Genomic DNA, 24,452 nt, shown 5'->3' with positions numbered 1-24,452 from the left:
CCTGGATTGAATTTAATATCTTCTACTGAGTACACAGTCTGTCTCTTTTTGTTAGTTTATTTTTGCTGCGTAGGGGAAAGTGCATTAGTCATAGATACCATGGCCTTATTGTTCGACCATCAGGTTATTTTTCCAATTTTTTTTTTTTTTTTTTTTTTTTTTTTTTTCATTTTGGCGAGTGGTTGGCCGCAGATCCACCCTCCATCTTCCAATCTAACGATCGCATGCGTCATTGGCATTGGCCCAAAAGTAATACCAGGAACCCACCGTCCCCAAAGTTTCTGGCTACTTTTGCAAGTAAGGACCTGTCTCTGCCTGCATAATTCGTTCCATCCTTGATTTTTATCCCCCTTTGTTACCATTTTATTTCCTCCTACTTCGTACAATTGGTCCTGTTTCCCTTTCGCTCTCATCCTAAGTTCCTGGGGTCGATTAGAAATCAGGACGGCACACACAGAAATCAAAAACAATTGTCCAAAAATTAAATAAGGGCCGTTTTGAAGGTCGAGAAAAACGTCGAGACACTACCAGACGGTGCATTCCAGAAAAGAATAAGAAGAAGAGAAAAAGAAAAAAAGAACACACCATAGTAAAAAAAAAAGGGGGGAAAATAAGAACCAAAAAGGAAAGAAACAGAAACAGAATCCAAGGAGTGGGAAAGTATCAGGATTTTTTCCCTTTCCACCGTCGAGGTTGCACTCTGGGAGCCGTGGGAATTTGTACTCACCCAGGGTTGCATAGTTTTGGCGTGACAGGAGTCGAGTTCTTCGCCCGTCGGAAACGCTTAGCTCACGACACTCGACCGCCTCCCCTCTTCCCCCCCCCCTAAAATCTCCTTGTTAAACCCGACTACGTCACAACTTCTCATCTCCCTTCCCTTCACAGTTACTCTCTCTGATACCGTGCAGAGTGTGAGAGCTACGAGTCGATTTCGTGAAGTCTCGCCCCCAAGATCGATGCTTCTGGCTTCATTTCTATATTGTTTCTGTATCCCTTAATTTTGTTCGCCAGCATCTGTTTGATTTGTTCGTCTTTGCCACATTTCCTCTCGCTCGCTGCTATTTTTTCCAAATTTTTTTTTTCCCTTTCTCTCGCTACCTCGCCCTCTTTTCTACCGCGCTCCTCGCTCCAGGTCACCTGCGACTTCGTCCTTCCTCTAATACCACCGCCCTCGTCCGGCTCAATTATTATGTCGGCCGCTGTTGCTTCCTCAGTTCCAAGCAACTTAACAAATCATACTCGTAAATCATCCCCAATGGACTCGAAAAAGAACGCGTTGGAGGCCGAAGGTTAGTAGAATCCCCTTGTGCTGGTGTTTTCTTCGCAGTATTTCGATACTTTTTTTATACTTTGAACCTTTTTTATATTTTTTCCTGTGTGCGTTCGTCATGATTATCCTTCGGTGTGCTCTTGTCATTTTTATAGTGTTGATGTTGTTTCTGGGTTGGTCGCACGCGCCACTGCTTCCCAGATGTTTATGTTGTCTGTTCTGCCGTCGGGATGACCTCACAATTGGCGTCATCGATGGGGCTCTGCTGTCTGATCCCTGACCGCGCGGTCGGAACACCATCGCAACGCTGTCATCGTCACATACATCCGCACAGTCTATCTCGCTGTCGCGCTTTGAACCTCATCGTCCCGACCTTTACCTTAATACTTGGTTCGCTGACTCAGACTTGTGTGCCGTCTTGCAGACATCAAGCCCCCTTCTGACTCCAAGGAGCAAAAGGCCGATGAAACGCAAACCTCATTGGCGCCGCCTCCTCGACCTGCCATAACGTCCGCTACTGACACTCCTGACTACTTCAACTCCATCCACAACCCGTTCTCGTTGGAACCAAACCCCTTCGAGCAGTCCTTTGGCGGCAACGGTAGTAACGGTGGTACTGGCGAGACCCCCGGGAAGTCGATCCTTCCTCCTGTCGCCGCGCTCACGTCTCCTGCCCTGCCTGGCAGCAACTCCGCCGCCGGGGGCTACAACTGGTCTAACTCGTTGCGCTCGGGGCCCTTGAGTCCTGCCATGCTAGCTGGGCCAACCGGCTCTAATGATTACTTCGATAGTATTGGCAGAGGCTTCCCTACTCCCAACGAATCTTCGCTTCGTACGGGACTAACGCCTGGTGGTGGCGGGTCTATGTTCCCGGCGCCCAGCCCGAATTCTCAGGCGCTTCTGCAGCAGCTTCAAAGTGGCGGCGCAACTCCGTCGACCATCGAATTCCATCGCACCGCACTCGCTGCTAAGAAAAACGGGGCGAATGGTCCTACATCCAACCCTACTACTGAGCCAGAACAAAGCGCGCAAACCGCAGCTATGGATATAAACCACCCTGACGCCACAGACGCGGCCAATGGCCTTTTTATGTTGGCCAAAGGCGGACAGGCAAACCCGAACCAGTTTTCCGTGCCAAACCAGTCATCAATCGCTTCGCACAACAACCAAGGTCAAGAACAGGCCCGCGATCCCGGCGCTGACAAGCGAGGATCTCACGCTGCCAACGGCGCCCCGAACGCCGGCAGGGAGCCTAGCGGAGACGCTTCGGATCTACAAGCAGAACAAAGCAAGCCCGCCTTGAAAGGGAAATCTAAGAAGAACGCTGCCACGAAAACGGGCGGTCCCGTCAACAACCGGCGCAAAGCTGAGGATACCCCTGTTAAAGGACCGAATAAGAAGTCTAAGATTAGCCAGGGCTCTGGTAGCCCTGAGCCTCCTTCTGATATCGCAGACTCGGACGATGAGGATGATGAAAAACGGAGAGGAGGTGATTCAAAGAAGATGACTGACGAAGAGAAGAGAAAGAACTTCCTGGAGCGGAACCGGTAAGTGCTGGATCTTGTCCTAGATACTGGTGTAACTCGTGCTCACATGAGCAATAACAGGGTCGCTGCGCTCAAATGTCGCCAGCGCAAGAAGCAGTGGCTAGCCAATCTTCAGGCCAAGGTTGAACTGTTCACCTCCGAAAATGATGCTCTCACTGCTACGGTGACTCAGCTTCGCGAAGAAATCGTCAACCTGAAAACCCTGCTCCTCGCTCACAAGGATTGCCCAGTCTCTCAAGCGCAGGGACTCGGTCCGTTGATGATGAATGGAATGTCAACTGGATTCGAGCCCAACCCATACAACATCCCCAACAACATGGGCATGCAACCAGGCGCACCCATGCCACAAGGAGTTCGACGATAATGCACACACTTCCAATAGACCGCGATCCTAATATTGCCATGATCTTGGTCCTTTTTAGTCAGTATAAGCTACAGCCTTGGTCGGTCATTGTCTCGCAGCACGGAGCTGCCACTGCCCTGGGCTTGAGCTTTACTGACTGGATACCTGTCACCACGTTATGATCGTCTTCAGCTTCGGCTTTTCTCATAGGGCGCCCTGGCATGGGTTGGTGTTAATGATGTATACGATTTTCAAAAACGCACGGGCTGGATCTGATGGTGTGACATGAGATATCACCGGAAGGTGCACATTCGGCGCAAAAGCTTATCGGCTGCTTTTCTTTTCTCCCTTGTCTTTTATCTTTCATCTTCTTTTCGTTCGAGTCTTGTGCCGGTCTGGAGGTCTTTTATGTCCGGCCCCCCTTCAAGAGGCTCGGATTTCTGGAGGACTATACACTTGTCCTTTTCTCCCTTCCTGTGTGACCGTCTTTTCTCTCTCTATAATTTGGTAGGTTCTATTGGCTGCGACAACTTCACTTCGTTTGTTTGATATTCGCGGAACAGTTTGCTTTTCCTCCTTTCCCGTTTCCCCTGTATCTTTTTTTTTTCTGCGGTCCTTTCAATCGGGGTGGCGTAATGGTGGCTTTTTGCTTTTTACAACAGTCTTTTTTATACTTCGCACAAGTCAACATGTCTCTAGGCGTCTAGGAATGGAGCATGCAGGGGCTTTCCATCGAATTACGTTTTCAATTTTCTACTTTCCCAACCGTAGCAATTCCAATGTATTCAATGCGTACGAATGAGATCAATAATGTGCATAGTGTGGGTTGAGATAGACATGAGACTGCCTCGTACTCGAGTAGTTCCAGAGTTCCTTCCGGCAGATTCCAGTGACGTTGACGGTGGAAAGTCTTGGCACGACGCGGGTGGCTTCAAACAGCCCAAACCAGGCAAACAGAAAACATCCACGCGCGGTCGAGGGACGGACTCGTGAGTCTATGCGATCACTTATATTTCCGGGTTGCAAAGGCCGCAGGGCGCCATGCGCTGTTCCATTTGTTCTTTGTGAATCCCAGATCCTCTTTAATGAGACACCACCCTCCTAACAATCCTACAACACAAGCTCCACATTCCGACCTTTTTGCTTTACCTAACCTAACCAACGACCTCGAGGGAATTTACAAGCTATTCACTTGAGCTTAGTGAAGCCCGAATCGGGGCAGCCAAGAAACGACGATGTCTGCCCGACACCCCTCACGTCCACGTCGCGTCGATGAGGCCCTTTACCAGCTGGTCGAATTACTCTCCCCTCCGCTGCCGCTGTCGGCCATTGGCCACGACGGCGACGATACCGAGACCTTCGCCGCGCTCGAAACCCAGCGGAATCGCGAGAGCCACGAGCGCTCATGGCGCATTATCGATGCCTACGCAAACTCGTCCAATGATTCGGCGTCGCCCTCCGGTGCGGCGGGCTTGGGAATAAACCGCAGAGGAAGCTTGGCCGGCGGAGAGAACATCAACAATGCGCCGGATCTCATCAAGCGGAAGCTATTGCGGGAAAACGCCAGCCCCGATAAGGCGGTGCGGTTCTCGAATATGTACTCGCGTCTGTTGACCCAGCCGGTGCTGTCGCAGAAATGGGCCATCCTCTACCTACTGTATCGGCTGTCGAATCGGGATGACAATGAGAAATTTGTGGATGATGGGGAAAGGAGCCGGAGTCCCCAGATGGAGCCTGATAATTTGCAAAATATGCTCTGGAAAGGTCAGCGGCCGAGGCGAGGGACCGGGCCTCGCATGGCTGATAATTGGGACGAGGAAGGCCCGGCCATCAGCTCGTCTGCGTCGCAATTGCCGGCACGGAAGGCATCCTTGCGACGACCGGAACGAGCTGAACGGCTTGAACGACTTGAGAACGACGCGGACCTGGAGCCCGAGAGATTCCCAGAGCAAATGGTTCCCCGTGACCAGGCGGATGACACCCCCCGAGGTTCCTTTACTGCGGAGGAGCAGGGAGCCGCTCAGCGCCCGTCAACTGCAGACGCGCAGAAGAATTTGACTCGACCTGCTGAACATGGCTTGCTGCGCGATCTTCCGTTCAATCTGCAAGGCCTGTCTTCTTCGAGTCTCGAGTTCACCTCCGCTTCTGTCATCAAATTGCCACCGTCGCTTCCTATCCCGATGATCTCACTCCTAAATACCATCGCCGAGCCATGTCTACTGTATCGGAAGCTGTCTGCTTTTGTCGAAGATGACAGTGGTGGTCTTCTTAACCAGAGTCTACGTGCAGCTCTCTCGAATGAGCTTCGGTCTTACCTAGGCCTCATTGCAACCTTGGAAGGAGAGATTCGGCGGGCATTGGCTGCCTCGGAGGACCCCAACAATTCCAACAGCGCGTCTAAAAGTGGTGTTACGCTGAAGCGGTGCGCCGTATGGACAAGAGATGCGACAATGGCGCTACGTTTGATGAGTCTCATTGTTGAGGAGGCACAGAGTAAGCATCCTTGAATCCCTCTGTCTCTATCTGTCTCTACCACTCACGGAGGAAGAATTGAATCTGACAATGATTTAGACAAGAAAGGTGGCCAACTCATATCTTTGATCCATGGGTTCTCGACTTCTCATGGTGACCCTTTCGTCTGCGCCTTCGCAGAAAAACTTCTTGCACATATCACAAGGCCGTTCTACGATATGCTTCGCTTGTGGATCTACGATGGAGAGCTTTCTGATCCTTTCAAGGAGTTTTTCGTTGTCGAGCCCGAGTTTAGACCCGCCACGGATCCGCGACGCATTGCGACGAGTGTGTGGGAAGATAAATACAAGTTGGACGACGAGATGGTGCCTTCCATCATTACACAAGATTTTGCCAAGAAGGTGTTTCTTATTGGAAAATCTCTCAACTTCATACGGTATGGCTGCGGGGATTCTGGCTGGGTAGAGGCCTACTCCAAACAAGCCTCGAAAGAATTGCGATATGGCGATACGGCCAGTCTTGAGACGTCGATCGACGAGGCGTATAAGACTACGATGGCGCAACTCATTCACCTCATGAATGACAAATTCAAGTTGTTCGATCACCTGAAGGCCTTGAAGAAGTATTTGCTGCTTGGGCAGGGAGATTTCATTGCCTTGCTAATGGAATCGCTGGCCTCAAACCTCGACCGGCCTGCCACTTCGCAGTACAGGCACACTTTGACCGCTCAACTGGAACACGCTATCCGTGCATCGAACGCACAATACGATTCGCCAGATGTCCTTCGGCGCTTGGATGCTCGCATGTTAGAGCTCAGTCACGGTGATATTGGTTGGGATTGTTTCACGCTCGAATACAAGATCGATGCTCCGGTGGATGTCGTCATTACATCCTGGGCCTCCACACAGTACCTCAAGATGTTCAACTTTCTTTGGCGGGTGAAACGAGTCGAGTTTGCTCTAGGCAGTACGTGGCGGCGATGCATGACTGGCGCCCGGGGTGTCCTGGGCAGCGTCGACGATAAGGTTGGGCCGGATTGGAAGCGGGCAAGATGCGTTATCGCTGAAATGATCCACTTCGTCTGTCAGCTACAGTGGTACATCCTTTTCGAGGTCATTGAGTCCAGCTGGAACGATCTGCAAGCCCAAGTTTCCAAGCCAGGATGCACATTAGATGACCTCATTGAGGCGCATACCGCCTACCTCAATTCCATCACGCGCAAGGGTCTCCTCGGCTCCACGTCAGCGGCGAACAAGCATCAGGAAGAGACGTTTTTGACGCAGCTCCACCAGATCTTGAAGATCATGCTTGCTTATAAAGACGCCGTCGACGGGCTGTACTCCTTCTCGGTCGCAGAGTTCACACGAGGGCAGGAACTGAGCGCGCGGATCGAGACTCGCACGGCGCAAGGCCGCTGGGGTGTCACGGAGCGCGATCTTCTGGGACAGACGCAGGGACATAAGAATTCCATGTCCTCGGTATCTGGGACGCCGACCGTCGGAAACGCCGGCGACGGTACCAACACGCCCTCGTCTCTCATGAACCATGATCTTTCCGTGGACGACCACATGCTTTCCTCGCTGCGGACTCGCCTCCGTGAGCTCTCTGCCGAGTTCCGATCACGACTGAACATTTTCCTCGGTGACATTGCCTACCATTCCGAGACGGACATGCGGTTCCTTGGTGTGGCCATGAACTTCAACGACGTTTACGAACCGGCTCGCAGGAGGCGCACCACAGGAGTGAGCTCTCGGGATCGCGAGCGGGCACGACGCAAGGCGGCCGCCTCCAATGGAGAAAGCAGCTCGCAACGAGAGGCGAAGCGTGAGAAGGAGAAAGAGAGACGGGAAGTTGATGGTAGCGGCAATGCGAGTGGAAGTGGAACCTAACCTTAACACCCTATGTTCTGCTTGATTTGTTTATTCTATGCTTGCAAAAGAGTATATTCTAGGGTGATGGGCAGGCTGAGATTCTTTTCAATGGAGTCAAGGATGGGAGCAAAAGCTGGGCAACTTAAACACATACATTCATACTACGGAGTAAAGATCACGGCACTATGGCTGGCTAGCATGGCATGATAATGCAAATGATGAATTTATGGTTCTACGAGTATTTGTAGCGTAGCATGGTATCGTACATTCAAACACATCTGAGAGTTTCTACCAATCCGATCAATCCAATACCCTACAGCTTTCCTCTATACTTCTTCCAAGTCTGCGCTGACAGTCAGGTATAGCGTGCCTCTACAGTAGACTTACAGCTCTTGGGAATAGGTCACGACCCTACCCTACATTATGTATACATCTTAATCTGAAGCAAAACAACTTACTTGTACGGATTATCCCCTCGTCCGGTGCCAAGACCACACTTGGGACAAAAATAGCGTGTTTTTCGTGTAAGAAATCTGCATAGCTTTAATTGGCTAATTAAGTTACCGCCTACTTTAATAACTATCACTTCCTAATTAGTAAGTGGATTATAAAATACTACTAGGTTTGTATGAGAGACGTCAAAAAAAATTATACTATTTATTCTTAATTAAGAAACCACTTTATATCTATATTGATACAAACTTATAAAATTGAATAATTACTGTATTTACCGGATATACTATTGTTCCACGGAAAAGCTCTTTTTCCGGTATAAACAAGTGTTGTCTTGGCACCGGCCGAGGGGATAGTTATATATGTTCTTTTACTATGGCTTCTATTTTCACCTGCTAAGAAAGTAACTAAACTAGAGATGGTAAGGTGGGATGAATCACCTCAGGCAGACTCACCAATAACAAGCGGAAACACCCCTGTTCCCCACTATGTAAGCTAGCCCGCTTGGTGTAATGGTAGCATGCCTTACTATCCTTAACTGTATCGTTACGGAGATCCAGGTTCGAATCCTGGAGCGGGTGGTTCTTTTTTTCTTTTTCTTTTCTGCGTTCACCCGTTCCTTTTTTTTTTTTTCCCTTGATGAAGGAAACAAATAGATGTTACCTTGCTGAATACAGCTATTGCTCCTAACTCTACCTATGTGTTATAACTGGGTCGCCATAACCAGGTTCAGAAAATGACGAGGTCTTTATTTGCAATGAGACTAGTATGTACGGAGTACGTGCAGTGTAGATGTATTCCAGACTTTACAGTCAAATAGGTAGCATGTTGCAGTTGCAGTGTCCATCTATCTAGTTGTACACTATGATTGCGACCCTTTGGCGGAATGGCTTATGCCGTTTCTACTGCATCTAATCCGTTCTCCAGAGTAACTAGTAACACGGAACCAGTCAGAGAATAGGTAACGTACGGAGTAGTCAAGTCGACTCTCTCTCTCTTCTTCAGACACCCCAATAAAGTGGACCCGAATGGAGTTTAGTATCCGGAGTACTAGTTCCCTCTTAAAAAAATAAAAAAAAAGCGCTCCGCCGTCACCGCCGCAACTCACGTGGAAATTTTCTCCGGACAAAAAAAAAAAAAAAAAAGAGAAAACCTCCCTCTCTCTCTCTCTTTTCGCTGAGCGGGATCAATTGAAACAAATCCACTTAATAATACCTATTACCTACCCCCTTGACTCAACCCGGCCTTTCTTTACTTCCTCCGATCTACGCGACCGATTGGGTCCGATCGAATCGAATCATTTCCTCTCCGCGCCGCACGAACCGGCATCGACATTTACGGCACGATACAACGGAAGATACACAATGGCCGGCGAAGAAGGAGACTCTGCCGCCGGGGGGAACATCCCCGCGTGGAAGAAGCTTGGATTGAAGCTGAAATACGCGAAGGATCCGATCCAGGACGAGATTGAGGCGAAGGAGAGCAAGAAAAGACGGCATGAGGATGATGAAGAAGATGAGGGAAAGGAGAAGAAGGAGGTGAAGAAGAGTAAGAAGAAGAGCAAAAGTAAGAGCAAGGGCGACTCTGGTGAGAAAGAGGAGAAGGAGAAGGAGAAGGAGAAGGAGAAGGAGAAAAAGAACAAGAAGAGAGTCTCGTTCTCGGTGGACGCAAAGGTTCACGATGGCGAGGATAGCGACCAAGACCACGACGACGGTGCGGCATCGGATGCTAATGCTGATGCTGATGACGAGGATTCTTCGAAGACAAATGCGGCTAGTGAGAAGAATGGAGGCGAAGATAGCGGCAAGAAGAAAAAGAAGGAGAAGAATAAGAAGAAGAGCAAGGATGGGAAGTCGACGACTGGGAGCGATGGGTCACCGAGAATCCATGAGACTCCGATCCTGTCGTATCTCAGCCTTTATTACAAGCACCGGTCGGCTTGGAAGTTCCAGAAGAACCGCGAGACGCATCTCTTCAAGCACATTCTCTCGCTGGAACACGTTCCTACCCAGTACAACGCTGCGCTGCTGGCATATCTGCAAGGACTGAAGAGCGAGGGCGCGAAGCAGCGACTACGTGAAATCGCCGAGGAGGTGGTGAAAGCTGAGATCGAGGCGACATCTACAGAGGCTGATGCCAACGGCACGGAAGAAACACAAGAGAGTTCTAAGCAGGACACGACCGGCTACAACAAGGCAGTTGACGCTTTCAAAGCGCACCTGTCCGAGGACAAGAAAGACGAATTGGACCGCGTCCATAGCACTGACGAGCTGGACGGGGAGACCGTGAAGAAAGTCGAGAAGAGACAGCGAGCAGAGCTTTTGCTGTTTGCGGTCAATGGCGCTATATACACCTTCCAGAAACCCAAACCTGCACAGAAGGGTAAGGGCGCGAAGAAAGCCAATCAGAACCTTGGCAAGAAGAAGAAGAAGAACCGCACGGCTTTCGTTGAAATCTCGAGTAGCAGTTCCAGCGACAGTTCCAGTGACAGTGACAGTGACGATGACACGGCCAAGAAACCTCAATCCAAGAAGACCTCGCGCAAAGATTCCAGCGACTCGTCTTCTATCGACTCCGACAGCACGAGCTCGAGTGATTCCTCGTCTTCCTAGTTCTACCCCAAGAACTGAAATTCTTACTATTTCTACTGCAATCCCTTTCTCCAGCAGGAACGCTGTCACTGGCGGACTGTATCTTCTTGTCTTATTTTTTTTTTGTTCTCCCAGAGAATATACCCAAAAGTTCATGGCGAAAAGTTTGATACCTGGGCTAGGCATATGAAGGAGTTTTTTTGTTCAACCGGAAGTCATAGCCATCACTACTTTAGCATGTATTCATAGAATACCAATATTCATAGTGTCAAACAGTACGGAGTACGGAGTAGAATAGTAAAATATTCAGTAATTCCCAGTTGAACTGGAAAGAAGCGATATATTGCCATGTGATGCGCTGTCCAGAAGGCGGTGACGGCCTTCAGGGAGCTTACTCAATCCAAGCTTAGAGCTTCGCCCAGGCACCCTCTGGCACGCGTCCTCTGGAAATCCCCGCCGTCTTCCATCTCCCCAATTATCTCTTTCGAGTCCTTTTTAATACCTCATCTCTTGACCTCAATCTCGCACATCTTGTCCCGCTTCTTTCGCCTGGGTATCACCGTTTGACCGCCATCATGTCTGGTAGGGCCGTTGACTTCCCTGATGTCCATGACTTCATTGATGAACTGACAATCCTCCGTGAGCAGGAAGCGCAGGTTACGACAGACACATTACCATCTTTTCGGACAACGGACGTTTGTACCAAGTCGGTATGTTCTACACTCTGGCAATGATGCCCCCTCTGGCGATGCTCGATCCTTTCCGCGCATGACCTCCGTGGTCTGGCATGACGACTTGGCTGACCCGTGATGTCCTCTGACATCTAGAATATGCATTCAAGGCCATTACTTCGGCCAACATCACCTCGCTCGGTGTGAGAGGAAAGGACTGTGCCGTGGTGCTGTCGCAGAAGAAAGTCGCTGTAAGACCCCAACGCTCGTCCTTAGCGCCTAGGCCCGACCACGTCTGATGCAAGAAAAATGACAGGATAAACTGATCGACCCCTCCTCCGTTTCGCATGTCTTCCGCCTGTCTCCCTCGGTCGGTTGCGTCATGACCGGTTCCATAGCCGATGCCAGAGCCAGCGTCGACCGTGCTCGCGGAGAAGCGGCCGAGTTCCGATACAAGTATGGCTACGAGATGCCTTGCGACGTTCTTACCAAGCGACTGGCCAACATCAACCAGGTCTACACACAGAGGGTGCGCTGATTTCTCTCTTTGCACCAATTTCGATGGAGAATAGAAGACGTACTGACTGACTGATTGTCTACAGGCTTACATGCGGCCGCTAGGAGTTGCCATGACCCTGATCTCGGTGGATTCGGAGAAGGGCCCCCAGCTCTACAAGTCTGACCCCGCAGGATACTATGCCGGATATAAGGCTACCGCGTCCGGACCCAAGCAGCAGGAGGCGCTCAACCACTTGGAGAAGAAGTTGAAGAACAAGGACTACGCCGAGGGCAACTGGGAGGAGGTCGTTGAGCTGGGAATCACGGCTCTGAGTAACGTGCTCAGCGTCGACTTCAAGAAGCACGAACTGGAAATCGGTATCGTCGGCGGTCCCCGGACAGACGGCAAGGAGGGCACAGACACCGCGTTCCGAGCTCTGACGGAAGACGAGATCGACGAGCGACTGCAGGCCATAGCCGAGAAGGATTAAACGAATTGATGTTGTGATTGTTGAGAGCATGCATACTGCTAGACGCCAGAGTATATGAATATCAAGTTCTTGCGAGTTATTGGATGTCGTCATATTTCTTTTTTATTTAATTCTCTTTCCCCCCTCGACCTTGCAGCGTCCAGCTTGCCCAAGCACTATCGAAATGGGTAACTCCTCCGTAGCTGCCGTGAAGATCATCGTAGCTTTCTCCAGACCGGTGGCAAGATTCAAAAATAGGACCTCGGACTGGATAAACATAGTAGCATGAGGGATGGATTGACCCGATGGGCTCGTCACACACAAGTCACACACAGTCTGCATGTTTTCTCCCAGCTCTCAATGCGTGGAGGCGGGAGAGGTGCGTGCAAGGAAAAGGGGATGGATGCAATGCGAAGCGACCGGAGTCAAGGAAGATGCCAGGTCTGCCAGGTCGATGCTGCGAAAAGACTACATATTCTTACTGCGAAGCCAGGACTAGGAGATAAGCGATGGAAGGCGAGTGGATGGACGGGCTCGGAGTGGATTCGACGGCAGGAAAATCGCCACCCGTCGGACTGGCTGCCTGAGGCTGCTATAGCGGTTCAGCCGCTGTGGCTGAGCTGGGAAGTGTGGCTTTCGCGTCAAGAATAGTAAATCTGACTGTTGTTGAGGCTGGAGAGGGAGTCCGTCAGTGTCAGACTCAGACTGTCCGTGACTATTGACTATTGACGAACTAACGAGATCCTCCGGTTACAGTTCAGTTCATGCCTCCATGCCTCATGCCTACTGTCTCGGCCTGAACTGCATCGTTAGAGTGTGGCGTCAACGAGTCCAAACAGCCCAGCTGGCCCTTTTAGTCCTGCTTTAGTTCGCCGAACGGGCAATCAATCAGCCCATTCATTCGACCATTCCGACCCATTCCTTCGCCCTCGCTTTGTGTCTTTCGCTCTCCCTCCCCACTCTCTCACCTGCGAGATGCACCTACCGTCTTCCGAGATCCAGTCCGTTCCAGGAAGTCCACGGTGGATGAGAAATCCCGCCGGTCTGGCTCTCTCGACAGGAGGGGATGAAAGGATGTATCATCCTGCAACCTGCTGCTGTTGCGTTCAGTCCTTGTGGGGTTTTAGTCCGCTTGGATTTTTGATTTTTGATTTTTAATTTTGATTTAATTCTATCTTTATTTTATATTTTTTCTTTCTTTTTTTTTAATTGTCACTGCCCACAGCCTAACACTTGGCCCTCCCTCTCGTATTGTACATTCTCTTGTTTTGCCTTTAATTCTTATGCACATGTAGACCCGACATGGTTTCATATTCTTATTCATTCCAGCTGCGTCGTTCACGCTTGGAATGTCAGCAATTATATCATTTGTGCCGGTCGAAAAAAAAATATAATAATTTTAGTCCTCAAAAAGGAACCCCGTAAATGGTCCGGAGACTAATCGCCTTTGTTTTGCTATAGATCCACCACGGATACTATGACCCAGCTGCAGTCTCTAGCTGTGATGTCCTGGTTCTCCATTATCAGCCTCCATTGGTGCAGCCAGCCACGAACAATGATGATCCTCTTTTTGCAGAGCTGTCCGAAAGGCCTGCTTATGGAAACATGCGCTCGAGGCCCGTCAATTCCCATCGTGGCCGTGGATACCGAAATAACCTTAAAAGGCATATCTCACCCTCGAACCATGGATCCAACTTTTCAGAGATGAAACATTCATTCCACTTTCTTCTTGTGTCGTGATTATTATCTGATTTATATTTTCTATCTCTGTACTAGACTTGTTTCTATTTGCATACCTGTTGGTCGCCTCGTTGGCTCTCAATTGCTTTCTTTTTTCTTCGCCGATTCCCTCTCGTTATAGAGTCTTTGGGTCCTTTTCTGGTAAAACGACCTGACTACCAAGACTCGCGATCACCATCATGTCAGACGGACGTGAGTAATTGCCTTCTGGACTGGATCTTTAATCTACCTGGGAAGCAATGGCCGACTAATGAATCTAACTTGGTATAGTCAACCAAGCCCGAGCCCTAAGACTGGCAGAGATTATCAACGACTACCGCACACTCCTTTTGCACATCCCTCAGCAAAACGTCCAAGTTCCGGCCGATGACTACTACGAAGAAGGATTCGTCGTGATCCGGGAGTCCCTGGCCGCCGCCCAGAACCTGATGTCATCCAGCTACAGCCCCAGCATGCCGGCCAACCACGGCAGCACTGCCGAAACCGAGAAAGCAGAGCTAAGAAGGTATGCATGCGACTACGGATAATCAAGTCTTCCAAGACAAAACAGTTACTGATCTGACTATGATCACAGGGTCATCCTTGACGGAAGTGCTCGACGATTCCAAGCTCATCGCATTTACCTGCGAGCGGCAGCCGCAAAGCGATGGGCGATGCATCGCGCCAACCTCCTCCGAGGCCAGAGACCGGGTCCTCAACATGCGTCGCAACTTAAGGCCATCAGCAATACATTCCGACAGGTAATGACATACATGCATCCGATTCAATCTATCTCAAACAAGCCCGGTGGACTGACGAGTGACAACCCTTGGCAGGAACTAGCTCAGGTAACGAACCAACACGTTGTTGCCGATCTTCGAGCCGCTGATGTGCGCGCTGGCCATTGGCTTGACGATGATCCGTCCCTGGAGATGATCCTGAACTGGATCCGTTCGAATCCATGAACTAAAGAAAAAGACTGAAACAAAAGAATAAATAAAAAACTAAACAAGACGGCACCCAATAAGGAGAAAGATTGGATGCCTGACATTTCTTGGCACAATCAGGGCCAAAGGAGAGGATGTGACGATGTTTATTGATTGATTGATTGGGGGTCCTCAACGGTTTCGGGCCACGGCATTGACGGATTGATGGATCTTTTCGTTTCTACGCTTAATATCGGGGGTGGCATGGTAAGATTCTTAAGCGCAGGTCGCTTAACTCTTGCCCGGCAGAAAAAGCGTTTTTTCTTTTCTATTTTTGTTGTGTGATACACAGTGATGATATCCCCTACGAGTGATTGATTGGTTTGATTTACGTTAGATGATGGATGGCACTCTCTGCGAGAGGTTTAAACTTTCTTCTGGTTATCTTTTTGTTTTCTTTGGATGTATGTACTCTGGATCTGTACCAGTCAGATGAGAATGAGATGAAACCTTTACATACGTACATGGTTCAACCGGTTCAATTTCGGCATTATTTGAGACTTGTGAATAAGGATAGGACTCGCTCTGGCTAGCTCAATAAGATAGCTCTGCTATTTCGTTTGATTTCTCTTTCTTGCAACTCATACTACTACTATTTACGTGGTTGCGCTTTCGGAGGCGTTGCCTGTCAAACCCTACTTTTTCCCACGGTGGATCCCCACGGGTAGAAATTGTGGAGCGAGATAAAAAAAAAATTAGAATGAAATAGTAATAATTCCGTCGAATGGTCGAATCTCATACGATGTGATAATAGTCCCAGAATGGCAGGTAGATAATAATAATCATCATCACCGTTGTCGTCAAGCGACGAATCCGCGTCGGCGATACCGACTGCTGTGGTGGATCTGCCTCGAACACATCCCAGCTGAAAGACGCTCCCGCGGATGCATGGCAGTTGAACCTGAAACTTGGACTCCTCCGGGGCGTTTCCCATGCTCCGTCCGTCGCCAGTGACTGGTTGCTAGTGCAGCGCTAAGTTCGTGACCCACGCCTTTCGGTTCGATTAGAGTCGGGCGCGTGCGGTGGGATCTCAGACGGTTAGACGGTGGCCGTGCAGAAGAGCCCTGCAGTAGTTGCCCCGATGGAATGCCAATCAGCGACCCGGAGGCCATCGTCGTGAGGGGCGGCCAGGAAGACCTCAGCTGAACCGGAGTTAATCCAGTCTATCCTCTTCTTATCGTCGTGGGTTCTCGACCCTTTCCGGCTTTAGAGTCATCTGCCACGTTGCCCGGCGTCAGGGACCCATTCAGCGACCATGAGGGAATTGAGGGGCCGATGAACAAGATTGTTCCTGATGGACCTAATCACATCTTTTTTCACTTCTCTGTCGCTTTAGAACATGTCTTTTTTCTTGGTTGGATTTTTGGATTTTGTTGTTCCGTGGACTTCTCTGCTTTTCTTTCCTTCCCTTCCGCCGGGACCCTCGACCGGGGTCGCTTTCCTCATCACCCGCCCTGTTACACAGTCGGGGGTATCTGCGTCATGCGATGTAGCCCTTTGACAATCTTCCAGCCCGTCTTTTGAGTCAGGGGGCTCTACCGAAACCCAGCATCTTCCCTCCTGGGGATAGGATATATTGCGCTGCTCGTCCCGTCGCCTCGGTTGTTCAGTTAGGATGTTACACCAAGTCACCCCGACGGCTGCCAACTGCAACCCCAGTTCCCATGATGGCCTTAAGAGCTCATTTAGCTCCGATCATGAATATCATGCGCGTCCCTAACACAGCTTATCGTTCGAGATCGTTACGATGGTTAAGATACGACTCTTGGGTTTTCTAGACCCTGTCGATCTTAGTATCTCGACCATTAGTCTGGCCTCGATGTTCTGACCATCTCTCAACATGGTCAATCCTTTGTTCGTCGGATTTAAGATGCTCTTGTGACAGATTGATGGGCGCTCATCAGATGAGGAGGATCTGACAGATTCTCTGTGTGATTGAACTCTCGTCTACACAGTCCGACTTTGGCTCTTCATCGAAGCGACGTTGCTGTAGTCATCCGGAATGTAAAGGTCAGACTGAGGAATGAATGACTACGCCACTAAATAGTTCCCCAGGATGTTTCAAACAACAAGACAATGTGGAAGAGACAGTTCTGTGTCTCCAAACTTCTCAGATTAGAGTTATAAAAAGGCGACCTCCGTCCATCTGTAGATCTGGTTCCTGTCACATCAGCCACAGACAACACTCACCAGCCACCGTTCCCCACGCCGTGCCTTGCACCGCCACCTGTTTCTATTTCTGTTTTGGGACTAGTTCATCCCGACGTCATACCATACCACTCCCGGTAAGCCTGAGGCAGCATCGGAGCTACTGCTGCAGCTTCCTGTGAGAATCGATTCTGAATCTGTCAAGCCAAAGTAGAGTAAGTGCAACTCACGTCGCTGGCACTCATGGCTTTCCCTCCTTTTTTAAACTACCTCGTCGTGCTCGGCGTGGTGATCTTTTTCTCTTGCCGTTACTTTGGATCTAATCCAACTCTGATCCCCCTGCATCCTAGCAGCCCTACGAATACTTCCGTAGCCACTCCCGAGAACTCATCGGAGCCCACCATGTCTTCCATGAAGTCTGTCGCTTACTTTGTCAATTGGGTAAGTTGAATGTCGTCGTCTATATGCCTGGTCTCTCTCATGCGTTTGTCACTTTGAGGATTGGCATCTAACCAACTCAATGTTGAAAAGGCGATCTACGGACGCAACCATAATCCCCAGGATGTCCCTGCTGACAAATTGACCCACGTTCTGTATGCCTTCGCCAACGTGCGCCCGGAATCCGGGGAAGTGTAAGCATTGACATTGACGTATTCTCCCACCAGTATTTTGATACACGAACTAATCCCGCCACAGGTACTTGTCCGACACTTGGTCCGACATCGAGAAACACTATCCCACGGACTCCTGGAACGACGTTGGCACCAACGTCTATGGCTGCATTAAGCAGTTCTATCTGCTGAAGAAGCAGAACCGCAAGCTGAAGATCTTGCTCTCCATCGGAGGATGGACCTACTCCTCCAATTTTGCTCAGCCGGCAAACTCCGACGCTGGACGGACTAAATTTGCCGAGAGTGCTACCAAGTTGGTGTTGGATTTGGGCCTGGATGGTAAGATTTACCTTGTGCCTTGTAGAATAACTCGTTGATGGCTGACACGTTCGTCAAAGGCTTCGATGTTGATTGGGAATATCCTCAAGGTAATTCGAGGTTAACTTGGTCACGTTCTGAGTCTGTCGTGCTGACGAGAATATAGATGAAACCCAGGCGCAGAACTTTGTCTTGCTTCTGAAGAAGTGCCGCGAGGTATGTCTGCGTTGATCCGCGTCTAGGGACAATATTTGATACTGACCTGGCATAGACTCTTGACAAGGCTGCCGGTAGCAACCGGAAATTCTATCTCACGATTGCTTGCCCGGCTGGTAAGTGAACTGCAGACTGATATATTGACCATGCGATTAACTTCCATACAGGCCCCGAGAATTACACCAAGCTCAAGCTGCCTCAGATGACTCCTTATTTGGATTTCTACAATCTGATGGCCTACGACTACGCCGGAAGCTGGGACTCCAAGGCTGGCCACCAGGCCAACATCAACTTCTCCAACAGCAATGCTGCGTCCACTCCGTTCTCGACCGTGCAGGCCCTGAACTACTACACCAATGTCGGCCAAGTCCCGTCGGCGAAGATCGTGCTGGGAATGCCCCTCTACGGACGTGCTTTTACCAACACCGACGGACCGGGCACCCCCTTCTCCGGAGTCGGGCAGGGAAGCTGGGAGAATGGTATTTGGGATTACAAGGCCTTGCCCAGAAGTGGTGCAACGGAGCAGTATGACTCCCAGACCGGCGCATCTTGGACCTATGACTCGTCTGCCCGCGTTATGGTGTCCTACGACAATGTCCGCATGGCGGAGCAGAAAGTGAACTTCATCAAACAGAACAAGCTCGGCGGTGGCATGTGGTGGGAAACCAGCGGCGATCGGGGTGGAAAGACTGGTAACAAAGGCGACGGTAGCCTGATCGGAACCTTTGTGGAAGGCGTTGGCGGATCGGGGGCCCTGGAACAGTCGGCCAACGCTCTGGACTACCCCGAGAGCAAGTACGACAACTTGAAAGCCAAGATGCAGTAGACTGCTCTACTTCGGTTGCAGTTGAAATCAGTTACTTCCGTTTGGTTTTTGATTGTGTCCCTCTTTTGGTTGAATTTTTACTCGGGCCGCTTGCTGCTCTTAGTACATTCGTTGCGTTGCCTAAGTGTACATACTGGCTTACAGGGTGCATCCGGTGATTCCCAGCTGCAGTAGGCAGGTATCAGTTACGTTGTTCTCATGTTTATTCATTTGTCATATTGCAGGCTACTATGATTTGATCTTGTAAACCATCATAAATACTCCTCAACCTGACTCCACCTAACTTCCACCGAAGATGACCGGATATAAAGAGAGGCGGGGCGACTCGCGCTTAGTCCGCTTATTTGGACTCGTCGAAGACGTAGGTGAGGTGGCACTTGCCGCAGTACTGGCGGTTGTGCATAGCGGCCATGAAGACACCAGCGCCACACTAGAAGGGAACAAGTTAGCCATCTACAGGATCCCTTGTGAATGAAAAGGAGGGAAAGAACGTACCTCGGGGGCGGGGCACTCGCGGCGGAGACGCTCGATCTTGCCGTCACCGTCGACCTTGTAGTACTTAAGGACGGCGAGCTTGGTCTTCTTGCGCTTGTGCTTGATCTTCTTGGGGGTGGTGTACACCTTCTTCTTTCTCTTCTTACCACCACCACGCAGGCGCAGCACCAGGTGGAGGGTCGACTCCTTCTGGATGTTGTAGTCCGAAAGAGTACGGCCGTCCTCCAGCTGCTTACCAGCGAAGATCAGACGCTGCTGGTCAGGGGGGATTCCCTCCTTGTCTATGGTGACATTTGAATCAGTCTCGTGATTTTCTCACTGAGATGTTGCGGCGCAAAGAGAACTTACCCTGGATCTTGGACTTGACATTGTCGATGGTATCCGACGACTCCACCTCAAGGGTGATAGTCTTACCCGTGAGGGTCTTGACGAAGATCTGCATCTTGATGAAGGCCTGGTTAAATTGCGACTGTTAGTTTGCTATTCCGGAATGTGCGACTTGATTCGAATATCGTGAGGTGCTGAGAAGTGTCTTTCGTCGATGTCGATCCATTTCAGTCTCTTTCCCTCATTCTCGGTGCGACAGTCGCTGAAATTTTTCCATCACGCTGCACGAGGCAGAGGCTGAAAAGATCAAGAGACTCAAGACAGCTTCCCAGTTCTATTCCTCGTGAAACCCTCGGGGTACGGGTATTCCAACTCACCTCGACAAGATGTCTTCCTCAACCTTCGAGATGGTGCGAAAATATGCAGCGGCGGAGAGGCTTAGTGCGTTAAAATCGGTTGTGTGGTCACGTGCCGATCCCTGTCCTGATCGGTCTTAGCGCCACCCGATCAGCGGACTTTGGATTCTTCCGAGGTTCCTGGTCATGTGACTCTGTCTGAAATCACGGGACGCGGTCTGGGCGATTACATCACCGGATGGCCGGATGGCAGCCTGGGCCCTCAGGCACTCACGCCGTGTTGGCCCAAAATACCAAAATAACATCATCATCGCCTTTTTACTTCGTCTCTTGCCGCCTTCGCAACCGCCCTTTATTGACCAATGATGGCCAGATTGGCGTCCAATTATTTCCTCAACTATTGCGGCGAAAGGGAGCACCATGTGTAATAGTGTCTCAAACCCTCACAGGCCACAGATTCGCCCCTTCAATCCCAGGGACGCGATGGTAATAGATAATTGAAGAGAGGCTGCGTTGTCTGGACCGCGAGGGGCGAGATGCGGAAAACCAGCTCCTTGCAGGGCACGACCAGTGACTAACGCTGCCTTAATTGCGTTCGGACCACTTGAGAGGAGTAATCCGCTGGAACCAGGGAGCCCGACGATCCACTACGCTGCACCAGTGGCCGGGGCGATGCCAAGGGAGCGCTGGTTTCCCAGACGCCTCAGCCGGGCGATGTTGTCCTAGCAACGCCGCCATTGTTGATCTGAACCGTGGGCGATAGATCGGGATAGCCTCATCATCCCCATCCACCTTTCCTCTGGTTTCCACCTCTAAATACCTTAACTTCCTTTGTCTCGCTGTTTCCCATCTGTCACTCAGAACCGAGTTTCAGTCTCTCCGCAGGAAGCTTCGACAACTGTTACTGGTTTTGTTGCTGGGAGCTTTTGAACCAGAAAAGCGTCGTTTTTTTATCTTCCTTTTTCGTTTTTAGATAGATCTAACGCATAGCGCGATCTAGTCTAGTCTACTGACGCTTTTGCTCTCTTCCTTTATTTCCTAACCTTCTCGGTTTGTGCTCTTGCTTGTACGGTTCACCGACTGACACAGCTACAGGGCGGTCCTATCTACCATCTCCCTTGGCCCAGCCAAAAACCGGGTCGCGCGTTTCGAGGTATGCACCTGAAGTCCCGGATCTGTTGCGTCCTGCATGAGACCTGGCCGGACACTTACATACGTCGCATTAGATCTATCAATTACGTCGGCAGCCCATCCGTGACGCTTGCTCCGAGATCTTGCCCACCATGCTTGCCAATCCACAGAGAAATCTGCATGAGCGGCATCGACAACATCGCAGGCAGATCTCCACGCCATCCGTGCTCGAAGCCGCCAAAGCTCCTTCCCTCCCTGCACAGGCACTGCACCGCTATCATGCCCATCGCCGAGGACAAAGCTTTGATCAACGATCTCTGCCCATGCAACGACCGCAGGCCATGCGAGATGGCACCTTTTCTACTAACCCTAGCGTAACAGGACCCCAACAACCCCCGCATATGATCGGGGAACAGCAACACCAAATTTACATGCGCGCCGCTCAGTCGTCATTTCCCCAGCTGCCAATGACTATGCCGATGGTGCCCGAGTGCCAGGATCTATGCGAGGAAGACCTGCGCGCTCTCACTAACCGCGATGTTCGGGACAGTCAATCAGGTATGGCTTATGCCACCGCGAACATGATCAAACTGGAAGGCCAAAACCTCGACAGCCGGCCGATGAGCACCGATTTCAATTTGATCCAACAGCACTCGAAAGTCTCGTGTAACAACCCACTCGACAGCCAACTGCTGGAAAATGGCACTTGGAACCTCTATTCAAACAACAACCTTGCTTCTGCATTTACAAACCAGACGAACGCCGTCCCTGCGGATATGAGACGGCTCTCGATGCAGTCCGACGTACAGATCCCTCAACAACCTCGCACGCCGAAGCATCCCACTAACACACGTAAGTCACGCAGGACCTCTGTCTCGCATCTCAATCCGTTCATTCGCTGACTGCAAGAGCAGATTACGTTCCGATTACCCCAGCAACGACGCCATTCAAGAGATCGGTGGATCTCGCTCAGTACGACATGCAACCAACGCCCACCAAGGGGCAGAATTGTTCGATGCCGGCCTCAGCCCAGTCGTCGTATATGCAACGTGCCAAGTCACTCCAAGGAGTGGCTGGGACAACATTCACGCAGCCGAAGATTGAAATGCCCTCCCCTCCCCATACAGCGTCATTTGAAATGGATAACTTTGATACTTTTGATTGTCAGCAAGGATCTAGTTTTGAAATCCCTAAGTCCGAGAACTTCGCACAGAGCCAGTATGCTTCGTCATCAGCCTCGTCCTCGTTTCATTCCTCTCCGGTGCTTGCCGCCATGCCGTGCCCTGGAGATGAGAATGAACGTCCCGATAAGCTTCCGATATTCCCTGCCACGCCCAGCCGTCCGAGCCTGAGGATGTCCCCTAGCGAGCGCTCTAGCACTAGCTCCACCTCGAAGGCCAGACTTTCTCCCAAGAACGCTTCGATCGAGAACCTCAATCTAGATGACCGTGTTCATGCATCCATCAAAGAGACCGGTGTCACCATGGACGAGATCGCATCCTTCATCCACGGCCCCGATGCCGACGACGGGAAGTGGGTGTGCCTCCATCCCGGTTGCGAACGGCGCTTTGGCAGAAAAGAGAACATCAAGTCCCACGTTCAGACCCACTTGGGCGATCGCCAGTACAAGTGCGACCACTGCAATAAATGCTTTGTCCGTGGCCACGATCTCAAGCGCCATGCCAAAATCCACACCGGGGACAAGCCATACGAGTGCCTCTGTGGAAACGTCTTCGCCCGCCATGATGCCTTGACCCGACACCGACAGAGGGGCATGTGCATCGGCGGCTACAAGGGCATCGTCCGCAAGACGACGAAGCGAGGCCGTCCCAAGAAGCATCGTCCCGAGACCGAGGAGCAACAGCAGAAGACCTCGAAGACTCGCCAAAAACTCGCCGAAAAGTTCCTTGCCTCCCTCGAGTCGGATTCGTCGCGCAACTCGCCGCCGTCAGAGGTGTTTGAGAATATGAGCCTACGCGCTCCTAGTCCTGCCACAGATATGCCAGTCTTCAACAACCCCAACTACTCGCTGCCGCCGGAGGTCTTCACTTTCACGCCTCCTGCATCTCCTGGTGGTAGTCATGATCACGGAACATCTCCAACCTACAGCGAGCGATCGGTTACTCCCAGCACGGAGGATGAGATGCTCCCATTGTCACCCTCCAAAGGCCCTCTGGACGAGATCATCGAGGAACACGGCATGCCGTCTTTGACGAACAGTGACGCCTGTCCCTACACGGACGTTGCCTGTTCAACCACCCATGCATTGTCCTCCCCTCATACCGCACCAACCCTGACCCACTCGTCTCATGGTTCCGATCTCGATATCTTCATCAGCCAGGCTCCTTCAACGGGCTTCGGCAAGCATGAATTCCCCGACCTGGCAGACCCTGACATGGCTACGTTTCCGGACTACGTGAACTCCTCTTTCGAACCCGGAATGGATTTGTTTTCTGGCAAAGGCTTCTCTGCCGGTCCCCCTATGAGTGACGATTTCTTCTCTTTCCAATTTCAGGTCGATGAGCAACCATCCGATGTCATGACCCGAGAATTCCTCATGGATTAAAGGCGACCATGCCAACCGACGAACATCAACCCTTTGGCGGGGGACACAGCTACAAAATAAACAGAAACAAAATTGGGACTGACGAGCTAACGACGGACGACTTCTTCTGGCTTTACTGGCCAACGTGCAACAAGATACACCTTCTCATGACTTAAGGATTTCAACGACTCGAAACAGCGAAACCCAATTTTATGACAACTCTTTTCAAAAGTGATAACGACACCAAGATTTTATGTACAATTTTTCCAACGACAAATGATTTCAACGACACAAGCTTATCCATTGTGAATGACATCTGTGACAAGAACTTTCGGGCCATTTTCCAATTCTTCTTTCTTTTTTTGAATGTTGTTTCCATCTGGTGCATTTCATTGCGATCGATATTTTCATCTTCATCTCAAAGCGATTTTACGTGTACGACAACAAATTCTGGGACTTGCGGGAAACTTTTTTCATTGCCAAAACATTGGAGTTCTGCAGGTCATCCGTTCTTTTTACTTGCTTGACGAATTTCTTGTCTGTTTTTGATTTTTATTGTTCTTTACGTTCGTTTTCTTCTAACTCGAT

The 24,452-nt window shown here is 50.5% G+C and overlaps 8 protein-coding genes across 8 annotated transcripts; 7 read left to right on the top strand and 1 right to left on the bottom strand.

Moving 5' to 3' along the window:
* Positions 1–1,255: 1,255 nt before the first annotated feature.
* Positions 1,256–3,181, top strand: atfA (bZIP transcription factor atfA; the record flags this gene model as incomplete). The annotated part of the gene is made up of 3 exons (XM_053100028.1): positions 1,256–1,289; positions 1,695–2,817; positions 2,878–3,181. The coding sequence occupies 3 exons, from the start codon at positions 1,256–1,258 to the stop codon at positions 3,179–3,181; spliced, it is 1,461 nt and encodes a 486-aa protein (XP_052956224.1).
* A 1,214-nt stretch (positions 3,182–4,395) lies between these two features.
* On the top strand, positions 4,396–7,521 carry KD926_007196 (putative spindle pole body component; the record flags this gene model as incomplete). The annotated part of the gene is made up of 2 exons (XM_053100027.1): positions 4,396–5,653; positions 5,732–7,521. The coding sequence occupies 2 exons, from the start codon at positions 4,396–4,398 to the stop codon at positions 7,519–7,521; spliced, it is 3,048 nt and encodes a 1,015-aa protein (XP_052956223.1).
* Positions 7,522–9,320: 1,799 nt separating this feature from the next.
* On the top strand, positions 9,321–10,568 carry KD926_007195 (WKF domain-containing protein; the record flags this gene model as incomplete). Its single annotated transcript, XM_053100026.1, has 1 exon — positions 9,321–10,568. The coding sequence occupies one exon, from the start codon at positions 9,321–9,323 to the stop codon at positions 10,566–10,568; it is 1,248 nt and encodes a 415-aa protein (XP_052956222.1).
* A 554-nt stretch (positions 10,569–11,122) lies between these two features.
* prs2 (proteasome core particle subunit alpha 1) lies at positions 11,123–12,207 on the top strand (the record flags this gene model as incomplete). Its single annotated transcript, XM_053100025.1, has 4 exons — positions 11,123–11,257; positions 11,389–11,469; positions 11,535–11,747; positions 11,821–12,207. The coding sequence occupies 4 exons, from the start codon at positions 11,123–11,125 to the stop codon at positions 12,205–12,207; spliced, it is 816 nt and encodes a 271-aa protein (XP_052956221.1).
* A 1,898-nt stretch (positions 12,208–14,105) lies between these two features.
* Positions 14,106–14,870, top strand: KD926_007193 (uncharacterized protein; the record flags this gene model as incomplete). Its single annotated transcript, XM_053100024.1, has 3 exons — positions 14,106–14,118; positions 14,197–14,431; positions 14,501–14,870. 3 exons carry the CDS (start codon positions 14,106–14,108, stop codon positions 14,868–14,870), a joined length of 618 nt encoding a protein of 205 aa, XP_052956220.1.
* Positions 14,871–17,282: 2,412 nt separating this feature from the next.
* KD926_007192 (glycoside hydrolase family 18 protein) lies at positions 17,283–19,010 on the top strand (the record flags this gene model as incomplete). The annotated part of the gene is made up of 7 exons (XM_053100023.1): positions 17,283–17,480; positions 17,571–17,671; positions 17,736–17,989; positions 18,049–18,078; positions 18,135–18,184; positions 18,240–18,300; positions 18,352–19,010. 7 exons carry the CDS (start codon positions 17,283–17,285, stop codon positions 19,008–19,010), a joined length of 1,353 nt encoding a protein of 450 aa, XP_052956219.1.
* Positions 19,011–19,350: 340 nt separating this feature from the next.
* Positions 19,351–19,947, bottom strand: KD926_007191 (ubiquitin-ribosomal 40S subunit protein eS31 fusion protein; the record flags this gene model as incomplete). Its single annotated transcript, XM_053100022.1, has 3 exons — positions 19,351–19,440; positions 19,506–19,786; positions 19,854–19,947. The coding sequence occupies 3 exons, from the start codon at positions 19,945–19,947 to the stop codon at positions 19,351–19,353; spliced, it is 465 nt and encodes a 154-aa protein (XP_052956218.1).
* Positions 19,948–20,218: 271 nt separating this feature from the next.
* Positions 20,219–23,885, top strand: ace2 (putative C2H2 transcription factor (Swi5); the record flags this gene model as incomplete). The annotated part of the gene is made up of 5 exons (XM_053100021.1): positions 20,219–20,273; positions 20,330–20,465; positions 21,284–21,341; positions 21,415–22,171; positions 22,234–23,885. 5 exons carry the CDS (start codon positions 20,219–20,221, stop codon positions 23,883–23,885), a joined length of 2,658 nt encoding a protein of 885 aa, XP_052956217.1.
* Positions 23,886–24,452: the final 567 nt, after the last annotated feature.

This window comes from Aspergillus affinis, assembly GCF_023601865.1.
Source record: "Aspergillus affinis strain CMG 70 chromosome Unknown NODE_40_length_256409_cov_85_802654, whole genome shotgun sequence".
NCBI lineage: Eukaryota > Fungi > Ascomycota > Eurotiomycetes > Eurotiales > Aspergillaceae > Aspergillus > Aspergillus affinis.
This window is presented reverse-complemented; position numbering and strand designations above follow the sequence as displayed.